Source organism: Phoca vitulina, unplaced genomic scaffold (genome assembly GCF_004348235.1).
Source record: "Phoca vitulina isolate PV1807 unplaced genomic scaffold, GSC_HSeal_1.0 scaffold71, whole genome shotgun sequence".
Taxonomy (NCBI): domain Eukaryota; kingdom Metazoa; phylum Chordata; class Mammalia; order Carnivora; family Phocidae; genus Phoca; species Phoca vitulina.
In genome coordinates this window covers 11,393,263-11,411,033 of record NW_022589774.1, presented here as the reverse complement: position 1 = coordinate 11,411,033, position 17,771 = coordinate 11,393,263, and the positions used below count along the sequence as shown (strand labels likewise).

The following is a 17,771-nucleotide window of genomic DNA, read 5'->3' as shown; positions in this document are numbered from 1 at the left end:
GGCATTTCAAGGATTATCTGTCCATCACCCTCCAGGTGAGAAAAAGAACATGCAGAGAGGTTGGCTGAGGTCACAGAGCCAGTCTGGGATGGAAACACATTTTGAGCCATGTCTGGCTCTGCATGGAGAAGCCAGTGAAAGAAAATGCAAGGAAATGGGCTCGAAAACCCCCTTGTCTGGGGCCCAGGGAGCGTATGCTTCCCTGTAACCTCACGCATGGAGCTGAAGCAGTGTCTCTCGTAATGCTCACAGGAAAAAGAGATCAGAGGCCCAAAAAAGCTACCAAGTAATTAAAAAAAAAAAAAAAAATGGGATGACATAACTGAGTTTAAGAATATGACATCTTTTGTTTAAAGCACTGCGTTTGTTTGCACTTTTTTCAGATCTACTAAAAATTTGATCATTTTGTCCTAACCCCCTCTACCTCAGGGCCTGATATTCAGAAGATGCTCAGCATTGTTACATTATTATCTTCATAGTAATGACTCACATAGCAAGTCTGGTGGGCCCTCATGGTAGGGGTTATTTTTCAGGCAAGTGTCCAGGCAGAGCAAATATCTTAGGATAACTTGCCTACGGACGATTAAGGTGAAAATATTTGTATACTAGTAAAAACTTCAATATAGTTCCTACTCATCTATAAAAATGTAACAGATGAGGTCATGAAGGAAAGCAGTTTGCAAAATGTAAAGTATTTACAGTTATTTGGTATATTTATTATTTATCATAGTAACATTTATGTAATATATATTTATTATCTTATAAGTGTTACTATAAATTTAAATTTGCCTTTAAATTAATCAGATGAGCTGAGAAAGTAGCTCATAATTCCCACAGAACAGGTAGTTTCAAGACAAGAAAACTATCCACATTTTAGGCCTTCTCCATACATTTCAGAGTTGTCTTTTGTCTAATGACCTTGAATGTGACCCCTTTAAATGATTCTTTCACCCATGGCCACACAGTAACATAAAAGGCACAAGGCCGACAGCCTGGTCAGACCATCGGGCCAGTCTCAGGAAGAAGAGCAGTCTCTCTGGACCTCACATCTTCCCCACAGCGTCAGCATCTGGAACGTAACACATGGTGTGGTCTTCAGGGAGTGAGCCTGGGTTTGTTGATTTTGACCAACCTAATGGCATGTTTGGTTTCTTATATGTGTGATGGAATTTTAAAATCTACACATCCCAGCAGTTAAATTTACACACACACACACACACCATTTTTTTTTAAAAGCAAAAGTGGTATTTTTAGGGCCCTAAAAATACTCGATAGATCTTGTTCTGGGGGAGAAGGTTGAGGAACCCCTTCATTAGTATGGCTTACTTATTTGACTAGCTGCTTTCCCTAGAATAGCCCCAGGGCTTTGGACCCTGCTCATGAAGAGCTGACCCAGGTAGGGAATCAGAGCAGACCCTGGGCGGGTGCGGGGGGCTGCACAAGGATGGGGGGCGGGCTGGAGGGTGGAGGAAGAGGGTTACTCAGCGTTGGGATGGACACAGTTGGGCCTCAGCGCTTCGAGGCTCTGCCTGGCCTGTGGTGTTGCCAAGCCCTACACCCTTGCAACCCACTCCTATTCCCCTTCTCTTTTTTTTTTTTCCCAGACATATTTCCTTTTCAATTCCCTAAATTATAAAATAGAACACAATTTCTTGGAACATTATGGGAAAGACTAAAAGAAAACTATAAGCCCACCCAAATGGAATATTTTTCCTTTGGCCTTTGTAACATTTTCATCTTTTCAAACCCATTTCATGCTTATGTTCAGACTCAAACTAATATCTGCAAAAGGATGAATTAGGCAATTATTATGACCCTGATTTAACACTATCAACTAAGATAACATTTCCCATTGATTTTAAGCTCTGCCTTCAGGCTCCTTATTTTCCTAGCTCATTCTCCCCATGCTACACTTCCATCAGTCTCGGGCAGGTGTGTTCCTACTAAGGACTTACTCCACCAAGCAGGATAGGGGGAGGGTCCATGGATTATTAATTACCTACTTGAATCTAATTGTTGGACCTGCTAATCTCCATGGAGCTTGCACATATCACGTTCCTCTCAAATTCCTCAAAAATTCTGGCTCACCTCTTGACTGCTCCCAAAGAATGGTTAAGAAAGAAAAACATCCCCACCAATGAATTACCAGGACTTGGGGAAATCCTATCCCCATTACAATCTTCGTCACACCACAAAGTTCTACATCGCAGGTGACAGGAGCCCCACTCCCTGCACTGACCTGACCAGTCTGCTCTCCCAAGGACCCACAGGCACAGGGGGATTGGACGGCTCACCCACCTCTACCCTGGGAGTGTTCCTGGACAGTTCAGCTAAAGTTTTCCACCCTGCTGTAACAGAGCCCTTGGTGAAAGGCAAAATCTTGTGAGCTCATGAGTATTTGCACTAGCATGAGGCTGACCAATGACCTCAGGAAAACATCTTCCGTAATTCCCAAAGCCTAATTTGAATTTTTATGAGAAGGAGGTCAATTATTTTGCGCAATTATCATTTTAAATTCATAGAACAGATGTCACATTCCCAAAATTACTCTTTTTCTTTTATAAATCTTGTTTTGCAGCCTGATACTGAAAACTAAGCTGTGAGCCCCAAAAGATTCATAGTAAAACTGAATCTGAAAAACAAATCTGCTCCAATTCGGAGGGAGATGGCTAGTTAAGGAAGGAGAAGTTGGTGTTACATGGAGCACTGTAATATGTGGACATGGAGAACATGCTCAGATTAAAAAAACAAAACAAACAACATTTTCATGGAGCCCAGCAACATCTCAGGAGTAACTTGGGAGCAAATTTTTTTTTTTTAAACATTCTGAAGACTTTAGATCCTCTCGCCCGTGTTCTGCTCATCCCACAAATGTCCAGTTGTTCTAAGTATTTGTTACTCCCTTCTTTCTCTAAACTTTAAAGATAATGGAGGTGGGGTTCAGGAGACGGCAGGGACAAAGAGCATGAAGACACATAGATCCCAAGGGAACTTGAGGAGGCATGATGGTCTCAGAGGACACAGAAAAGGACTCAAGCCACCAAAACCAAGCCTGATCCCTGTCACGAGGTTGCTAAGGATGCCCTTATCCATAACTAAACTTTTGCCTTTTATCCTAAATGCACTAGATTCTTCTAGTTTGAAGAAGTGTGAATTTGAGGAATTTGTCCTTTCTGATGGCAAACCGTCAGCAGACATTACTATTCTTTGCAAATATTTAAGAACGTTTACCCTCCAAGATTGTCTTTAGTTGAGATTTCTGTAGCCTCAGAACCAGAGTGAAACTATCAGCCTAACAGATTTTATGTAGTCCGGGACAATCTTAGTTGCCAGGATCCGGACTGCCAATCATGACAACTTCAGCAGGCCTGATGCTCAGATTCAGTAATCACTACCCAACTCACTCTGGGACTGTCTTCCTCTCCCCAGATCCTGAGTAACTTGGTGATGGAGGACCTCCTGCCAACCCTTCAGACAGACCTTCTGCCCAAAATGAAGGGGAAGAAGAACGACAGAAAGAGGGCCTGGCTCAGTGTAAGCCATGACTTTGCTACGCGACTGTGCTCCTCAAAATGAACGTCCCTTTCCCTTCTTTTTTTAGGGCAGTTTCTTTCTTTCTTTCCTTCTTTCCTTCCTTCCTTTCTTTCTTTCTTTTTTCTTTCTTTCTTTCTTTCTTTCTCTCTCTCTCTCTCTCTCTCTCCCTCCCTCCCTCCCTTCCTCCCTCCCTCCCCTCCTTCCTTCCTTTCTCTTCTTCTTCTTTCGTTTTTTTTAAATAATTCCTTCCCTGGGTGGAGAACTGCCTACCTCCAGTCTGCTCAGTCTCACTTGCATGAGGACTAATCCAAACAGACTCAAACCTTGAAAGAAAAATCACAGTGTGCCTGCAGTCGTGTTTATGATAAGATAATCTGTGATTAGCCCTCCTCCCTCTGCTTGGCTCCCCCGGCGCTCGCACATGACAGAGCCCCTGATTTCTGTGCTGTTCTCTGTTACAGCTCCTTGAGGAGGCCTACAACCTGGTTCGGCATCAAGTTTCAGAAGGATTAAGTGCCTTAAAGGAGGAGTGCCGCGCTCTGACGAAGGGCCTGGAGGGAACCATCCGTTCGGACATGGATCAGATCGTGAACTCAAAGAACTTTTTGATTGGAAAGATCAAAGGTCAGTGGAGATAATCCACGCTCCTACAGCTCAATGAGCTGTGCGTGTAGGGCTCCACCATGTAGTCAGAATTCATGATTTCAGAGGAAAACTGAACTGACAGAATTGGGAAGAAGTGATAACAGGTGTAAAGGGGATATGCAAGTAAGGGCCTGGACCTTCCCAAGGAGACTTCGGTGACGCAAAGTGGAGGAGAGTCTGCTTCTTGCCTGTGGTGCCCGCCTGTTCTGACACGGCCCCTGCCCTGTTGCAGCACTTCTTACGTTCATTGTATTGGCTTCTACGTGCGCCCCTTCTCTGCCATAAGCTCTCTAAGAACAGGACCATGTGGCCCCTGTTTCACTCAGGCACACCCAGGGCCTAGTACCATGCCTGGTATATTCCGACTCTCAGCAAATACTTGAATGCGTGAAAAAATGGATTTTCTTTTCACAAGAAGAAAATTGGCTTAGAGTCGGTAAATGTAGATTCTAGTCATAAGTGCAGCATTGGCCCGTCAGGTGTGACTTGGGAAGGTCACTTGACTTCTATGTGCCTTAGTGTCCTCCTCTGTCATCAGGAGGGGCCCTGAGAGGGAGGTCTGCCAGCTGAGGCCCCGGACCCAAATCGGGCCCACTGCCTATTTCTGTAAATAACATTTCATCGGGACACAGCCATGCCCGTTCATTTATGTATCGTCTGTGGCTGCGTTCATGCTTCAAGGGCAGAGTTGAGTAGTTGGAACTGAGACCTCCTGGGCCGCAATGTCACGAATGTTCGCGATGTGACTATTGACAGAAAAATGGCTGCCTGTGCCCTCACAAGAGGCCTGAGATGGCCTCTAAGGAATTCTACAGGATAACATGTTAAATGTTAATTCCTACATCCCAACAAGCACAGCACACCGAATGTCATTTCAGAGAAGCATGCTGGTTCCTCTGCAGTTGTTTATCAGCAATCTTATATTGTCGATTTTCAGAGTCTTCACTCACTTGCTCATTTGCTCGCTCACTCACTAAAAAAATATGTACTAAGTGCTTTCTGAGCAAGGTGCTGGAGCTTTAGCAGTGAACAGGGGACTCAGTTCCTATACTCAAGAGACTTAGAACCTGACAGGGGTTGTCTGCTTGGTGGATTATCCTCTGCCCTTCAGGCCCCGTTCACACTGCAGCCCAGCTCCCCTCCGAGCCCTTCCAGCCGGTTCTTCTGCGAGAGAATAGAGAGGAGGCATGCCTCTAGCAAGGATGTGCCTGTCTGTGTCCGTGCACGACTGTTCATGTGGTGCCTTCTGAGGCACACAAATTAACCTAAGCGTTATGTCCTTACTATTATCCGTTCCTCCGTTAGCACAACTGATCTAGAATTGACTATACTGAAGTGCTTATACAACCTAAAACTGCCAGCACCCAACTCCTGAGGCCACGTTCCAGGGAGCTGGGCCTCACTGGGCCTCACTGTGGCCATTCTCCTGGCCCGAATTCAACCAGTTTCTCTCTCACTCTGTGGCTCCAGTATATCCCACATAAGATGGAAAAGCACTCTGCCCTATACAAGTCTTTGTTTCCTAAAAGGATCTTTGAAAGGAAGTCATGATCATGTCTTTTTACAAGGGAATATCAGAAACACATTTTAACTGGGCCTCTGGTTCTCCACCTTTAAAACAATAAAGTACAGTTGAGCCTTGAACAACATGGGTTTGACCTGCACATGTGCATTTATAGGTGGGTTTTTTTTTTTTTTGGATAAATTCAGTCCAGTACTGTAAATATATTTTCTCTTCCTTATGATTTTCTTGGTAACATTATATTTTCTCTAGCTTTTGTTTTTTTAAAGATTTTATTTATTTGACAGAGAGAGAGAGAGTGCACACAAGTAGGCAGAGCGGCAGGCGGAGGGAGAGGGAGAAGCAGGCTCCCTGCTGAACAGAGAGCCTGATATGGGGCTCGATCCCAGGATCCCGGGATCATGACCTGAGCCAAAGGCAGACACTCAACCGACTGAGCCACCCAGGCACCCTTCTCTAGCTTATTTTATTGCAAGCATACAGTATATAACACACACAACATACAAAATACGTGTTCGTCAACTGTTTATATTATGGGTACGGCTTCTGTTCAACACAGTAGGCTATTTAGTTTTGGGGGAGTCAGAAGTAATACACAGATTTTCAACGACACAGGGGTGGTCAGCACCCCTAACCTCGGCATTGGTCAAGGATCAACTGTATACTTCAGACTGCATCAATAAAGGGCTTTGGATTTTGAAAGAATTTTGGGAGTATTAAGCAGTGATCTTTCCATTTCCTCCCATATGACTCTTGAGAGTCAAGCAACCAATCTTTAGTCCTGCCCCACAATATTTATTCATTCAATAAACATTTATCCTGCTCCTACTGAATACAAGGGCTACGAGGATTCAACAAAGACAGCATGATTTTACAACAAGAGGATATGAGGCATGTTGCAGATTCTGAAACAGCAGGGAAAAAATGGGAAAGGTGCCATAAGAGAAGCAGGAACAGAGGACACTGTGGTTCCCAGCCAGGAACTATTTCAGCTTCAAAAAACACTGTGGGCTCCTTATAACAATAGCACTGTTTTTGTGTCGGTTGATGGGAAAAAAGGATGATGCCAACAGGTGGGACAAGGGCTCACAGTCCGGGAGTGCTTCCCGAGTGCCACATACGGTTCCAAGCATCTGAACACAGTAAGCCTGCTTCATTGTCACCCCAACCCCCAGAAGTCATGCGTCCCATGATCTCCACCTCCCAGATAAGAACACCGAAGCAGAGATTAAGGAACTTGGCCAGATTCCAAAACTGAGTCAGGCTCCAAACCCCTCTAATACCAACACTTTCCATCTTCGTCCCTGTGCTCCCTAACTTCTGGATGAGTTTATGAATCCGTGTGTCACCGAACAGTATTCATCACAATGGCGTCTCGACATGCCTGGAAGTCAGCAGAGCGTGTCCATGTGGGGTGTCGAATGTATTCCATCCAGAAGGAAGCACCAGCAGGCAGCTCGCAGCTCAGGGAGCTGCATGGTGGTGCCAAGGGCATTCGGCCGTCCGAGTGGGTGAAGTGTGTACTGGGTCTTGAAGAGGTGAGTGGGTTGTTCACAAGCAGAGGTGGAGGAAGGAAGGCCCAGGGCAAAGGAGCACTGAATGAAGGCACTGAGAGGAGGCTGCAGCCCCTGCTGGTACACAGACATCAGTGGGGCACAGGCAGAGGGGAGCAGGGTCTCCACCACCCCTGCCGGAGTCCATTTCCTCCCCGCTCAGTGGGTGAAACCCGCCATCCGCCACTAAATCTTTACTGCATGTTACCTGTGTTCATGATTATTCTGAAATTTCAGTCAGGTGCTTTTCAAACAGTCCTTCTCTCCAAGTTAATTGATAAATAATTCATTTATTCTCCCGACATGCAATTTTGCATTTTGGTACCAAGCAAGTCATTTTTAGAAGTCATAGATCGTTTCATATTTAAATCATACAATCAAAAGGTTTTTTTTTTCCCTAGCAGTTCTATGACCTCTTTAATATTTTATATACCAAATATTTTTGAATTATTCATAATATGAATAGTCAGCTCAGATTCTCCAAGTAAGAGGCAGTCTGATCCTCCATACCTGTGAAATATTTCTGCAAACTGAAAGAAGAACGTGCCCATTCATCTCACTCTAAGCACCTTATTTGCCAATAAAAGATTAAGAAATACACTTGAAGTATAGTCCTCGATCTGCAAATTAGGGTTTGACCTTGGTCAAGCCCTCGGACATCTCCAGGCCTCTGATTTTCCATGTAATAAAATGGATTGGACACCCAGATATGCTTGTCCTTCCTTTCTCGGTTCTGTGGTACGGTGACAAGGGCCATGTGACTTACCAGAGCCACAAAGCTAACCTTCCAGTGTACAGAGCAAGCTCAATCCTTTTCCAGCTTAGCCTTCCCTCACTAGATCTGCTTTTAAACCTGGCTAATCTGACCTTCACCTTAGCACTTTAAAAAAAATGCAGATTTCCACGTCCTATCCAGACTTCCTGAATGAGCATCTTTACTATGCTCTTCCTCTTTTACTTTTTTTTTAAATTTTATTTATTTGTTTGACAGAGAGAGACAGAGAGGGAACACAAGCAGGGGGAGCAGGAGAAGGAGAAGCAGGCTTCCTGCTGAGCAGAGAGCCCAATGCCTGGCAGACGCTTAACGACTGAGCCACCCAGGCGCCCCAATGCTCTTCCTTTTTTAAATCAAAGGGCAGGATTTGCCCCCAGGAAATGTGGTTACATTTCTTTCATCCCTCTTTATGATTTTTCTGTGCTCTCTATATTTTTGTCACTGTGCTTGTTTTCCGTGATTATCGGGTAAAAAAATAGCCTTTTTAAAAAAAAATTGGGTGTGGGAGTGGGAGGTGGGGTGGTATTTGTTTTGAATGAAATTTGTTTCTGTTTGCCCAAGAAAAGACTGTGTCTGAGTTTTTAAAACGTCTCTTGAGGAGGGGAGAGGGGAATTGAATTCTATGAGCTGATTAACTCTTAGAGAAATTAATTAAAACTTAATAAATTGTTATATACAAATATTGAATCATCATGTTGTACACCTGAAACTAATATAATGTTACACGTCAGTTATACCTCAATTTAAAAACTTAGTAAGTTGTGTTTTTTAGAAGACAAATTACGCATATATAACAATGATGCTGATAATAAATAGGTGGATCACCAGCATTTTCTGTTTTCTATTAGGCATTGCGTGATCATAGGGACCACACAGAAAAATGCACTTCATCCCAGGGCAGAGGAAAGCTTGGGGAAGGGAGGGATTGTTTGTTTCAATTCTAAAAACATCTAATGGTTTTCCATTCTGGTGAATACTGGCCTGGGACTCTCTGTGCTGGTCTGTCTTGCCCGTTTGAGCTTGCCTGGGTTGTTAAATGGCTCTCTGGGGCACTGCCCACCCCTGGCCTGGCTCCAGGGACTTTGAACCCAATTTTGCCCATAGTAAGTGATGGTTTTCTGCCTTTTTCCTATCTCAGCCATGGTGGCCCAGCCCGCAGAAAGAAGCTGTGCGGAAAGTGTGCAACCGTTCTTGGCGTCCATTCTGGAGGAGCTCATGGGGCCGGTGAGCTCAGGATTCAGTGAAGTACGCTCACTCTTTGAAAAAGAAGTGGATGAACTTAACCAGAACTTTCAGACCACCAAAGACAATGCCCAGCTTAAGGAGGTGAGATATGGAGCCAAGGAACTGAGTGTGAATGGCCTGCCTGGGGCTGCCTTTCTCTTGGGCCTTTATCTGCATTTGTGCATTCTTTCCTTTCCTTTCTTCCTCCCTCCCCCCACTTCCTTCTATCCATTCATCTATTTCTTTCATTCAGCCAGCCACCCCATTTATCTGTCCGTTCACCTGATTTCCTTTATTAATGTTTTTCAGGTTGCAAAACTAATAATGTGCTTGTGCAAGTGAAACAATATATATATATAGACAAAAAATATATATGCGCAAAATTGATCACCCATGATGTAGGAAAGAGGTTAGGAAAGAGGTTCGAAGCCGACGGCCAAGAAAGAATTCTTGAGACATCTTTGGTGCAAAAAGGTGGTTTTGTTAAAGCACGGGGACAGGACCCGTGGGCAGAAAGAGCTGTGTGGGGGTCATGAGGAGTGGCCCATTATATATTTTCAAGTTGGGAGGGGGTTAGAGATAGCATAAGTCTCTGAAGGATTTTGGAAGCAAGGTTTCCAGGACCTTGAGGGGGCTAGCTATTGTTGGGAAAAGGTCATTTATTTCTGTCTAATAAAACCTGAATCATGAGACCTTCAGATGTATATCAGTAGGTCATATGCTTGGGGGATGATTGCCAACATGTATCTTGGGGGAGTAGAGGTAAAGAAAGTTTCCAAAGGAATTTTTATATATAAAAGTAGACTTACAGGATCGTGGAGCGGGGGGTCGGGCTAGGGTTGTCTTTTGCCCTTAACAAAGCATCAACATCGGGACAGTTGAGTCCCTAGAGGAATGTCACTCTTCCTGTTTCAAGGACTTGTCAGTGGGCTGTAGGTAGTAAGGAAATTAAATATTTTTCTTCTGCTTTTGTTTCCCACATCAACCCATGCCCACCCCAACTCCTAGGCTACCTCCACTCCCAACTCGCTGAATTAACTAATATAAATAACTTAGAATGTGTTTTCACATACTTGTTTCTTGTTCATACAAATACAGAAACATATATCCTCTTGATATAAATTTTGTTTGTTCATTTGTTTCCAAAAATATAGACTTGTGATGAAAACAATGTTTCTCAAAGTGTGGTCCCCAGACCAGTAGTGTCATCAGCTGGCTGTTAAAAATGCAAATTCTCAGGCCCCCACCAACAATCTACTGAATCGGAAACTCTGGGGGTAGGGCCCAGCATTCTGTTTCACAAGGCCTCCCAAGGACGTGAGGTACCCTAAAGTTCAGGAATCACTCACATAATGTGGCAGCTTGGTTTATACTTGACATATCACTATCAGTCCGTGGATAAAACCAGATACCTCTCTTTTTTCCCCCCTTTCTTATTTATTTATGCATACATACACATGTAATTATACATAAACAAGACACATTTTATAAATATTTTCAAGTTCCTTTTCGCAATCTTTTTTAAAACTTGACTTTACTGTCCCTCTTCCCCTCTCCCCCACTACCCACATCCCTTCAAGTAACTAATGTTAACATCTTAGCATATACCATTCTGTACTTTTCTCCCTGCTTATATAGCTATAAAACATACACATTTTTTTTAAGATTTTATTTATTTATTTGACAGAGGGAGAGACAGCGAGAGAGGCAACACAAGCAGGGGGAGTGGGAGAGGGAGAAGCAGGCTTCCCCCTGAGCAGGGAGCCCGATGTGGGGCTCGATCCCAGGACCCTGGGATCATGACCTGAGTCGAAGGCAGACGCTTAACGACTGAGCCACCCAGGCGCCCCTAAAACATACACATTTATGGGCTGGTTTTTTTTTTCCAGATTGTTTGCTCTTTAAAAAATGGGATTGTATTACAAATCCTACTCTTTATCAGTGTTCTCATTCAAAAAATACCTCGCGAAACTGTCTTCAAGTTAGCTGCTCTAGCTCTAAATCATTCTTTGTAATGGCTACATAATATTTCATGTCTGAATGCCCCATGGTTTATTCAGCTATCCAAATGTTGCTGGCATCATGGACAAAGCTGTAATAAATAATCTTGTTACATATATTATACTCTGATGCTTTCATTCCTGTGGGATAGATTCCTAAGGCAGGATGGCTACATTGAAAGGTGGCTTTATTTCTCCTGTTAACAGATATTACCATTTGCATTTCCAAAAAAAAAAAAAAGGATTTAAATTTTACATTTCCGTCCATTGTGTATGGCAGAGGACTTTCTTCCCCATATGCTCATCAGCATAGGCAGTACCACTCCTTTAAACTTGGGCCCGTCTGATAGGAGCAAAGCAGCAGCCCACTTTTCCTCTCTTGTCTGCTTAATTGTTATTTCTTTAAAATAGATACATTTCATATTGTGTGAGGAGGGACAAGTTTGACCTTGTGCGTTTGATCATTAATTCTACCTCAGTGCGGCTCCCCACAACTCACTTCTCAAGGAGAGTGATGTGTTCTCTTTACAAACACAATGAGAACGGGCCCTTTAAGAATTCCTATTTAGAGACACCTAGAACTTGAGCTTTGTCCCTTTTCTGTGACTTGAAAATCGGACAGCACATCCTCTGTGGTTCACACTCACCCTGTGTTACTCCCCAGTTCTCCCTGGGCGTCCATTTTTAGCACCTGTCTATCTTCTCTTTCGCTGCCCACCCACCTGTTTCTTCTAGGTATCTGGTATTCAATTTTTAAAATTATTTGAAAATCAGCTTGGAAAATAGAAGGCATTCTGTTGGCAACAACACTCACGGTGTGAGCGTGTGTTGGTAAAACCTGACGTCTTTAGCAGAGGAGGCCCATTGCTGCCCTCTTGTTGGAAGCCCTGTGGCTTCATTACTTGTGCAAACCAGAGGAGGAGGAATCCCAGTTTTTTAACTGGATGCCTCTCCCAGGCCAGGCCTCTTCCTACCACCCACCTCCCCACCCACTAGCCCCATAGAGAACCTACGGTGGAGGAAGCCCCCGTGAGCCCTGACAGAGCCTCAGAGAACTGTGGAGATTCTGGCCTCATTCCCAGAGTCCCGGGGTCCAGGGGCATCCTGACCCCATTAAAGAAGGCTTTGGAGGTCCTGGGGGCCCAGCAGCAATTCCAGGTGCCAAAAAGCCTGCCTACCTAGTTCTTGAGCTCTGCAAGTCGGAGCCCCAAGTCCATCAAGAGCTAAGATTGGAGTCCCCTCAAATGCTTTCCTGGGTCCTCCTGTCATCCAGTGGGTTCCTCTACCAGTCTCTGCCCTAACGATAGAGCTGCCCCAGGGACCCCTGAAGGAGGCAAGTAAGACAGTTGAAATGTCACAGATGCAGTGATTTGAGAAGTGATTCACTCTACTAACGTACGTTTGATCATTTAGAATTTATGTAATATGGAATATGCGTGTAATCTTGCTCCTGAGTCTGAAGGTATTTAACGTTTCCCTTCACCAAAATGCAGCATCTAGACCGGCTCATGAATCTTCCGCTGGATTCCATGAAGATGGAACCTTGTTACAGTAAAGTCAACCTGCTTCAGGAGCGTTTGCAGGATCTCAAGAGCCGCTTCCGATTCCCCCACGTGGATCTGGTGGTCCAGAGGACACAGAACGACATGCAGGAGGTGGGAGCGGCGGGGGCCTCCGTGGGGGTGAGGATGGAGATAGCAGAGAAACAAGAGCTGGCCAGCGAGGCTGGTGTGCTGGTGCAGCTCTGGGCAGTGGGGCCCTTCGCAGTCATCATCATGTTGAGTTGAGGACGTCCTTGGTCGTTCCAGCTGGCTTCATCTTTCTTCCATGTTAATGAACATCAGAAAGAAAAAAAAATTTTTTTCAGGGAAATCAGGTAGCATTAATTGATAATTACTTGATTTGCCAAACCAGCGCTTTTAACCTTGGCTGCACATGAGAATCATCTGGGGAGCTTTTGAGAAATGCTGACGTCTAGGCCCCAATCGCAGGAATTTTCCCCCACTCGCATTCCCACTGCTTCTAATATGAAGCTAGAACAGAGAACTACCTGCTTACGTTAATTCCCTAACCCGGTTAAGAGTAAATCAATCAATCAATCATGGCTTCATATTTGGATCTCTTGGGTCTACTTGATAGGTTCCCTTTTTTCCCCCGCACAAGAAACTTTTTCTCCAGGAACAAGCACAAATTCTTTCCTTACTATAATGCTTTCTAAATGAAGAAGGGTGTGATCACTGAAGCCAAAAGAGCACAATTCTATTTCAGGGGTGTTCTGGGGGGAGCTCACTCAGGGGCCGGGCACTGTGCCAGACCCCCCTTCAGAGACAGATGCTTAGATTAGGTCACTATAGTGTTGAGAGTGCTGGACAAAGCTATGTGTTCATGCTTTGGGATCAGAGGCTTGGGGAAGAAAGGAACATTTGTTCCTTATAAGTTATAGGGCGGATTAAGTGATACACCTTATTATCTAACCTCTGAGTTGTGAAGGATTAAAGACGGACTGGGGGAACAAAATTGGGCAACAGTTTAACAGAAGTCCCTTTTTGGTAATACTGAACCCTGGTGAAACTGATACAGGTATGAGTGCAGAGAATAAGAAATCGCAGTCATTTCCGTTTCCTACCCCATGAGCACATCAGCCGCTGTGCCCACCAAGCCCCGACCCTGCCTCCCTTCCAGCCTGGCAGAGCAAGGAAGAGAAGTGAGGGGGTAGGCTAAGTGCAGAGAGGTGTGCTGGACTGGTTTGCATCCCCCCAAAGTGGCAGTGCACGATTAAAGCCTCCAAGAAAAAACTGGAGAAGCCTCCCACCTCCCTTTGTCAAGCCGGGGCTTCAGGAACCAGAGACCAGAGGAAGGGGCTGACCACAGGAGAGGGTGGTATTCTCAATCCCATGGCCTCCAGGGGTTTTGCAGCTCAGAGCATAAGAAGAAGAGGGGAGGGAAAAAATACGTGTATGCATACATACATAGGTGTGTGAGTGTGTGTTATTCCCAGACTCTTACTGATCCCACTGTGGCCAGGTGCCTTCAATTTCATAACCCAGGTAGGGGGCTGAGGACCTGTTGCCCTGGGTGGCCCCAGAGTAGTGCCTGGGGGGGACTCTGATGGTCATCCCCTCCCTGCTCCAGGGTAGAGACCCCGGCCTCTGACCGGGCGCTGTTCTGTGTTGCTTTTGGTTTCAGCTAATGGAGAATGCAGTATTCACTTTCGAGCAGTTGCTTTCCCCACACCTCCAAGGAGAGGCCTCCAAAACTGCAGTCGCCATCGAGAAGGTTAAGCTCCGAGTCTTAAAGGTAAAACCTTTCTCTCATTTGTGGGAAGCGTAAAACAAGTATGACCCCCTGCTTCTTTTGTTAAGTGGAAAATACCAAATTCTGTCCTTCACCCTCCCTGTTTGTAATTCTGCTCCCTTTCCCCGCCTGAAGTAGCAATGGCTACCGCGCCACTAGGCCTCCAGCGTGACTCTCGTGCCTATTCTGCCATCTAGTGGCAACTCTAGGGACCACAGGTCCTCGGGATTGTCCGTCGGCTCGAAGTGACCTGTCCTTGATAGAGCAATTGCACTTGATATTTATTGGCATTCATAGCAATTGCACTTTGTATTTATTGACTGTCCACGCTAAGCAAAGCGTTGTGATAGATATTACATGAAATGTAAAAATAGGCAAGGCACAGTTTCCTTCTTCAAAGAGTATACAATATAGTAAAACCCATTTAAATTAGCCAGCATTTTTTAGAAAAATCAAAATCTCCTGGCAAAAGAAATACTCTAAAAAAAAAAAAAAGACACCTGCCATATGAAATTTTTTTTTTTTTAAGACTTTATTTATTTGAGAGAGAGAGAGAAAGCACGAGTCATGGGCAGAGGGAGAGGGAGAAGCCGACTCCCCGCTGAGCAGGGAGCCAAATGTGGGGCTTGAACCCAGGACCCTGAGACCATGACCTGAGCCGAAGGCAGACGCCCAAATGACTGAGCCACCCAGGCGCCCCTGAAATTGTTTTTAATGTGCTTACTGCTTAAGTATTTATCAAAATGATTTTAATAATAGCAGCTTGCACATATATGGTCTATTTTTAAAGCTGTTTTGTTTTTAACCGCCCCTGTTTTGTTTGATCTTCACAAGGACTCGTGAGATAATTAGAATATGTCTCCATTATAGAGATGAGGAAACTGACTCACTAAGAGCTAACGTGACTTACTTAAGCTCAACAGGCTACTCAATGGTGAGCGTAGAGCTAAAACAATTCTTAAATTTAGTCCACTAATTTCTTACTACCTATTCCCCTAAACAGTGCCTTGGAGCAGAAGATTAAAGTTCCACAGAGCCTAGGAGGTGGTCCCTGAATTTTAGACCCAATCTTAATACCTCATAGGCAGTAGGAAACAATGGCAACCAAATCACTGAGATTAAAAGCAATATTTATGGGACACCCGTGTGGCTCAGTTGATTAAGCATTTGCCTTCGGCTCAGGTCATCATCCCAGGGTTCTCGGATCGAGTCCTGCATCGGGCTCCTTGCTATGTGGGGAACCTGCTTCTCCTTCTGCCTGCCACTCCCCCTGCTTGTGCTCGCTCTCTCTCTCTCTCTGACAAATAAATAAATAAAGTCTTTTAAAAAATAAAAAAATAATAAAAGCAGTATTTATTATGGGAACACAAGTAATAATGAACTTGCAATTGGGAAGAAAAGATAGTATCGATGTCAATATCACGTCCAGTGTCAGGACACTTTAGACCTCCCTGGACAATCCATTTCTTCTCTGGACACTTTTTACTGCAAGAACATGCTTCCTAATGTGAAGCCAAAGTTGACACTGTTGGTGATTCTAGTTCTGTTCTCTCTGTTCATGTCCTTCTTCCACACAGTAGCCTTTGGTTGTTTGAATAGAGCTATAATTTTGCCCAAAGTTATCATCTGCAGTAGAAATGCCTTCATCTCATGAACCATTCTTTATTTGGCCTGACCGTTCTGCTCACATGCCTGTGATTGTGTTCCAGAGCGTCTGTGATCCTCTTAAAGGGTCGTCTAAAACCAAACTCGAGTCTCTAGGTTTGAATATTCCATGCAGAAAAGTGAATCAACATCTTTCTTGGTCTGGATACTAAACTTCTTCAGTTAACATGCCACAGTGTTAAGGTAGCTATGAGCCAGACCCTCCCTTCCTTTGTGGAAATCATTACAGTCCACTCATCCTGCTTCTCGGATGTAAAGTGAAGGAAGTAGATGATCTTGGCTCCTATGGACCCACCCAGGACAGGGGTGATGACATACAAACTCACCCCCCATTTCTGTCCCCAACTTCTTTATAATGCAGAATTTACTGTTTTGATCTTGCCTCAGTTTCCCTATCTGTAAAAGGGGAGGGTAAGATGGGTCATTAATAGCCATACCCTCCACCCAAAGTATGAGAGAATGCATAGTAAGATCTTTGAGACCTTGGAAACACCGTAAATGTCCTCAGAAATAGGGGGAAAAGCGAGACAAGTGAGTGACTGAGTTTTTGTTTAAGCAAAAGTTAACAGATTGCAATGTTGCTATTTAGCACATGTTTCTATCTCTGTATTGACAGCAATATGATTATGATAGCAGCACCATCCGGAAGAGGATATTTCAAGAGGCGCTGGTTCAAATCACACTTCCCACCGTGCAGAAGGCATTGGCCTCCACGTGCAAACCCGTAAGAGGACGGCTTGCTCCAGAGAGCCTGCTTTTATTGCTGTGAAGTTCAAGCAAGTGCTTTTGCTAGAATGTGCTTGCAATCAGTAGACTAGACCAGGGAGGGGTCAGCAAACTTTTTCTGCAAATGGTCAGATAGTAAAGATTTTAGGCCTTCGTGGGTCGTACTGTTTTTGTTGCAACTTCTCAGCTCTGCTAAGTGCAAGAGCATACATTAACAATGGGTGCTTCTATGTCCCAATAAAACTTTATTTACAAAAGTAAGCAGCTGCCAGATTTGCCAACCCTTGGACGAGACAGAATCTCAAAGGTGATGATCTGACTTTGAGCCAAACTAAGGGTTGTCATAGAGCATCTGAGGACACCAAGTGCTCCTCGTCATAGTATAACTCATGGGTACCATCTGTCCTCTGAAACTTGACCACTACATCCAGGGAAAGACCGTAAGTAACCCGATTACAGAAGGATATTTTTTTCTTTTAATGTTCGTTTCGTGAAGTCAATGAAACAGAAACCATTTAAAGCTGCTACCAGTGACAGTCATGATTATGAAGGTGTGACTTGGTCTGCAGAGCAGAGCCAGGGTGAGCCACTTATGGAGGCAGGTCCAAGACCTAGGTTCAAGTCCTGGCTCCTCCATGTATTGGCTCTGGGGCCTTGGACAAGTCACTTTTCCTCTTTCTTGACCTAGATTCCATCCTCTAGAAAATGGAAATGATATATCTTGCAGTGCCTTTCTTAAGATTGAGGAGACTAAATTATTAATATTTGGTGAGTGTTGACCATGTGTTAGACACTATGTTAAACACACTTTGTATGGATTATCTCAGTAATTC

General features: G+C 44.4%; 1 protein-coding gene across 1 annotated transcript in view; it reads left to right on the top strand.

The window, feature by feature from the left end:
* The window catches only part of NIBAN1 (niban apoptosis regulator 1), a 150,113-nt gene that overhangs the window by 125,079 nt on the left and 7,263 nt on the right, over positions 1-17,771 (top strand). Inside the window, exons 7-12 of the mRNA XM_032393194.1 lie at positions 3,430-3,534; positions 3,996-4,158; positions 9,168-9,355; positions 12,747-12,908; positions 14,440-14,550; positions 16,829-16,936. Of these exons, the coding sequence (XP_032249085.1) occupies positions 3,430-3,534; positions 3,996-4,158; positions 9,168-9,355; positions 12,747-12,908; positions 14,440-14,550; positions 16,829-16,936 (837 nt within the window). The remainder of the gene's footprint in view (positions 1-3,429; positions 3,535-3,995; positions 4,159-9,167; positions 9,356-12,746; positions 12,909-14,439; positions 14,551-16,828; positions 16,937-17,771) is intronic.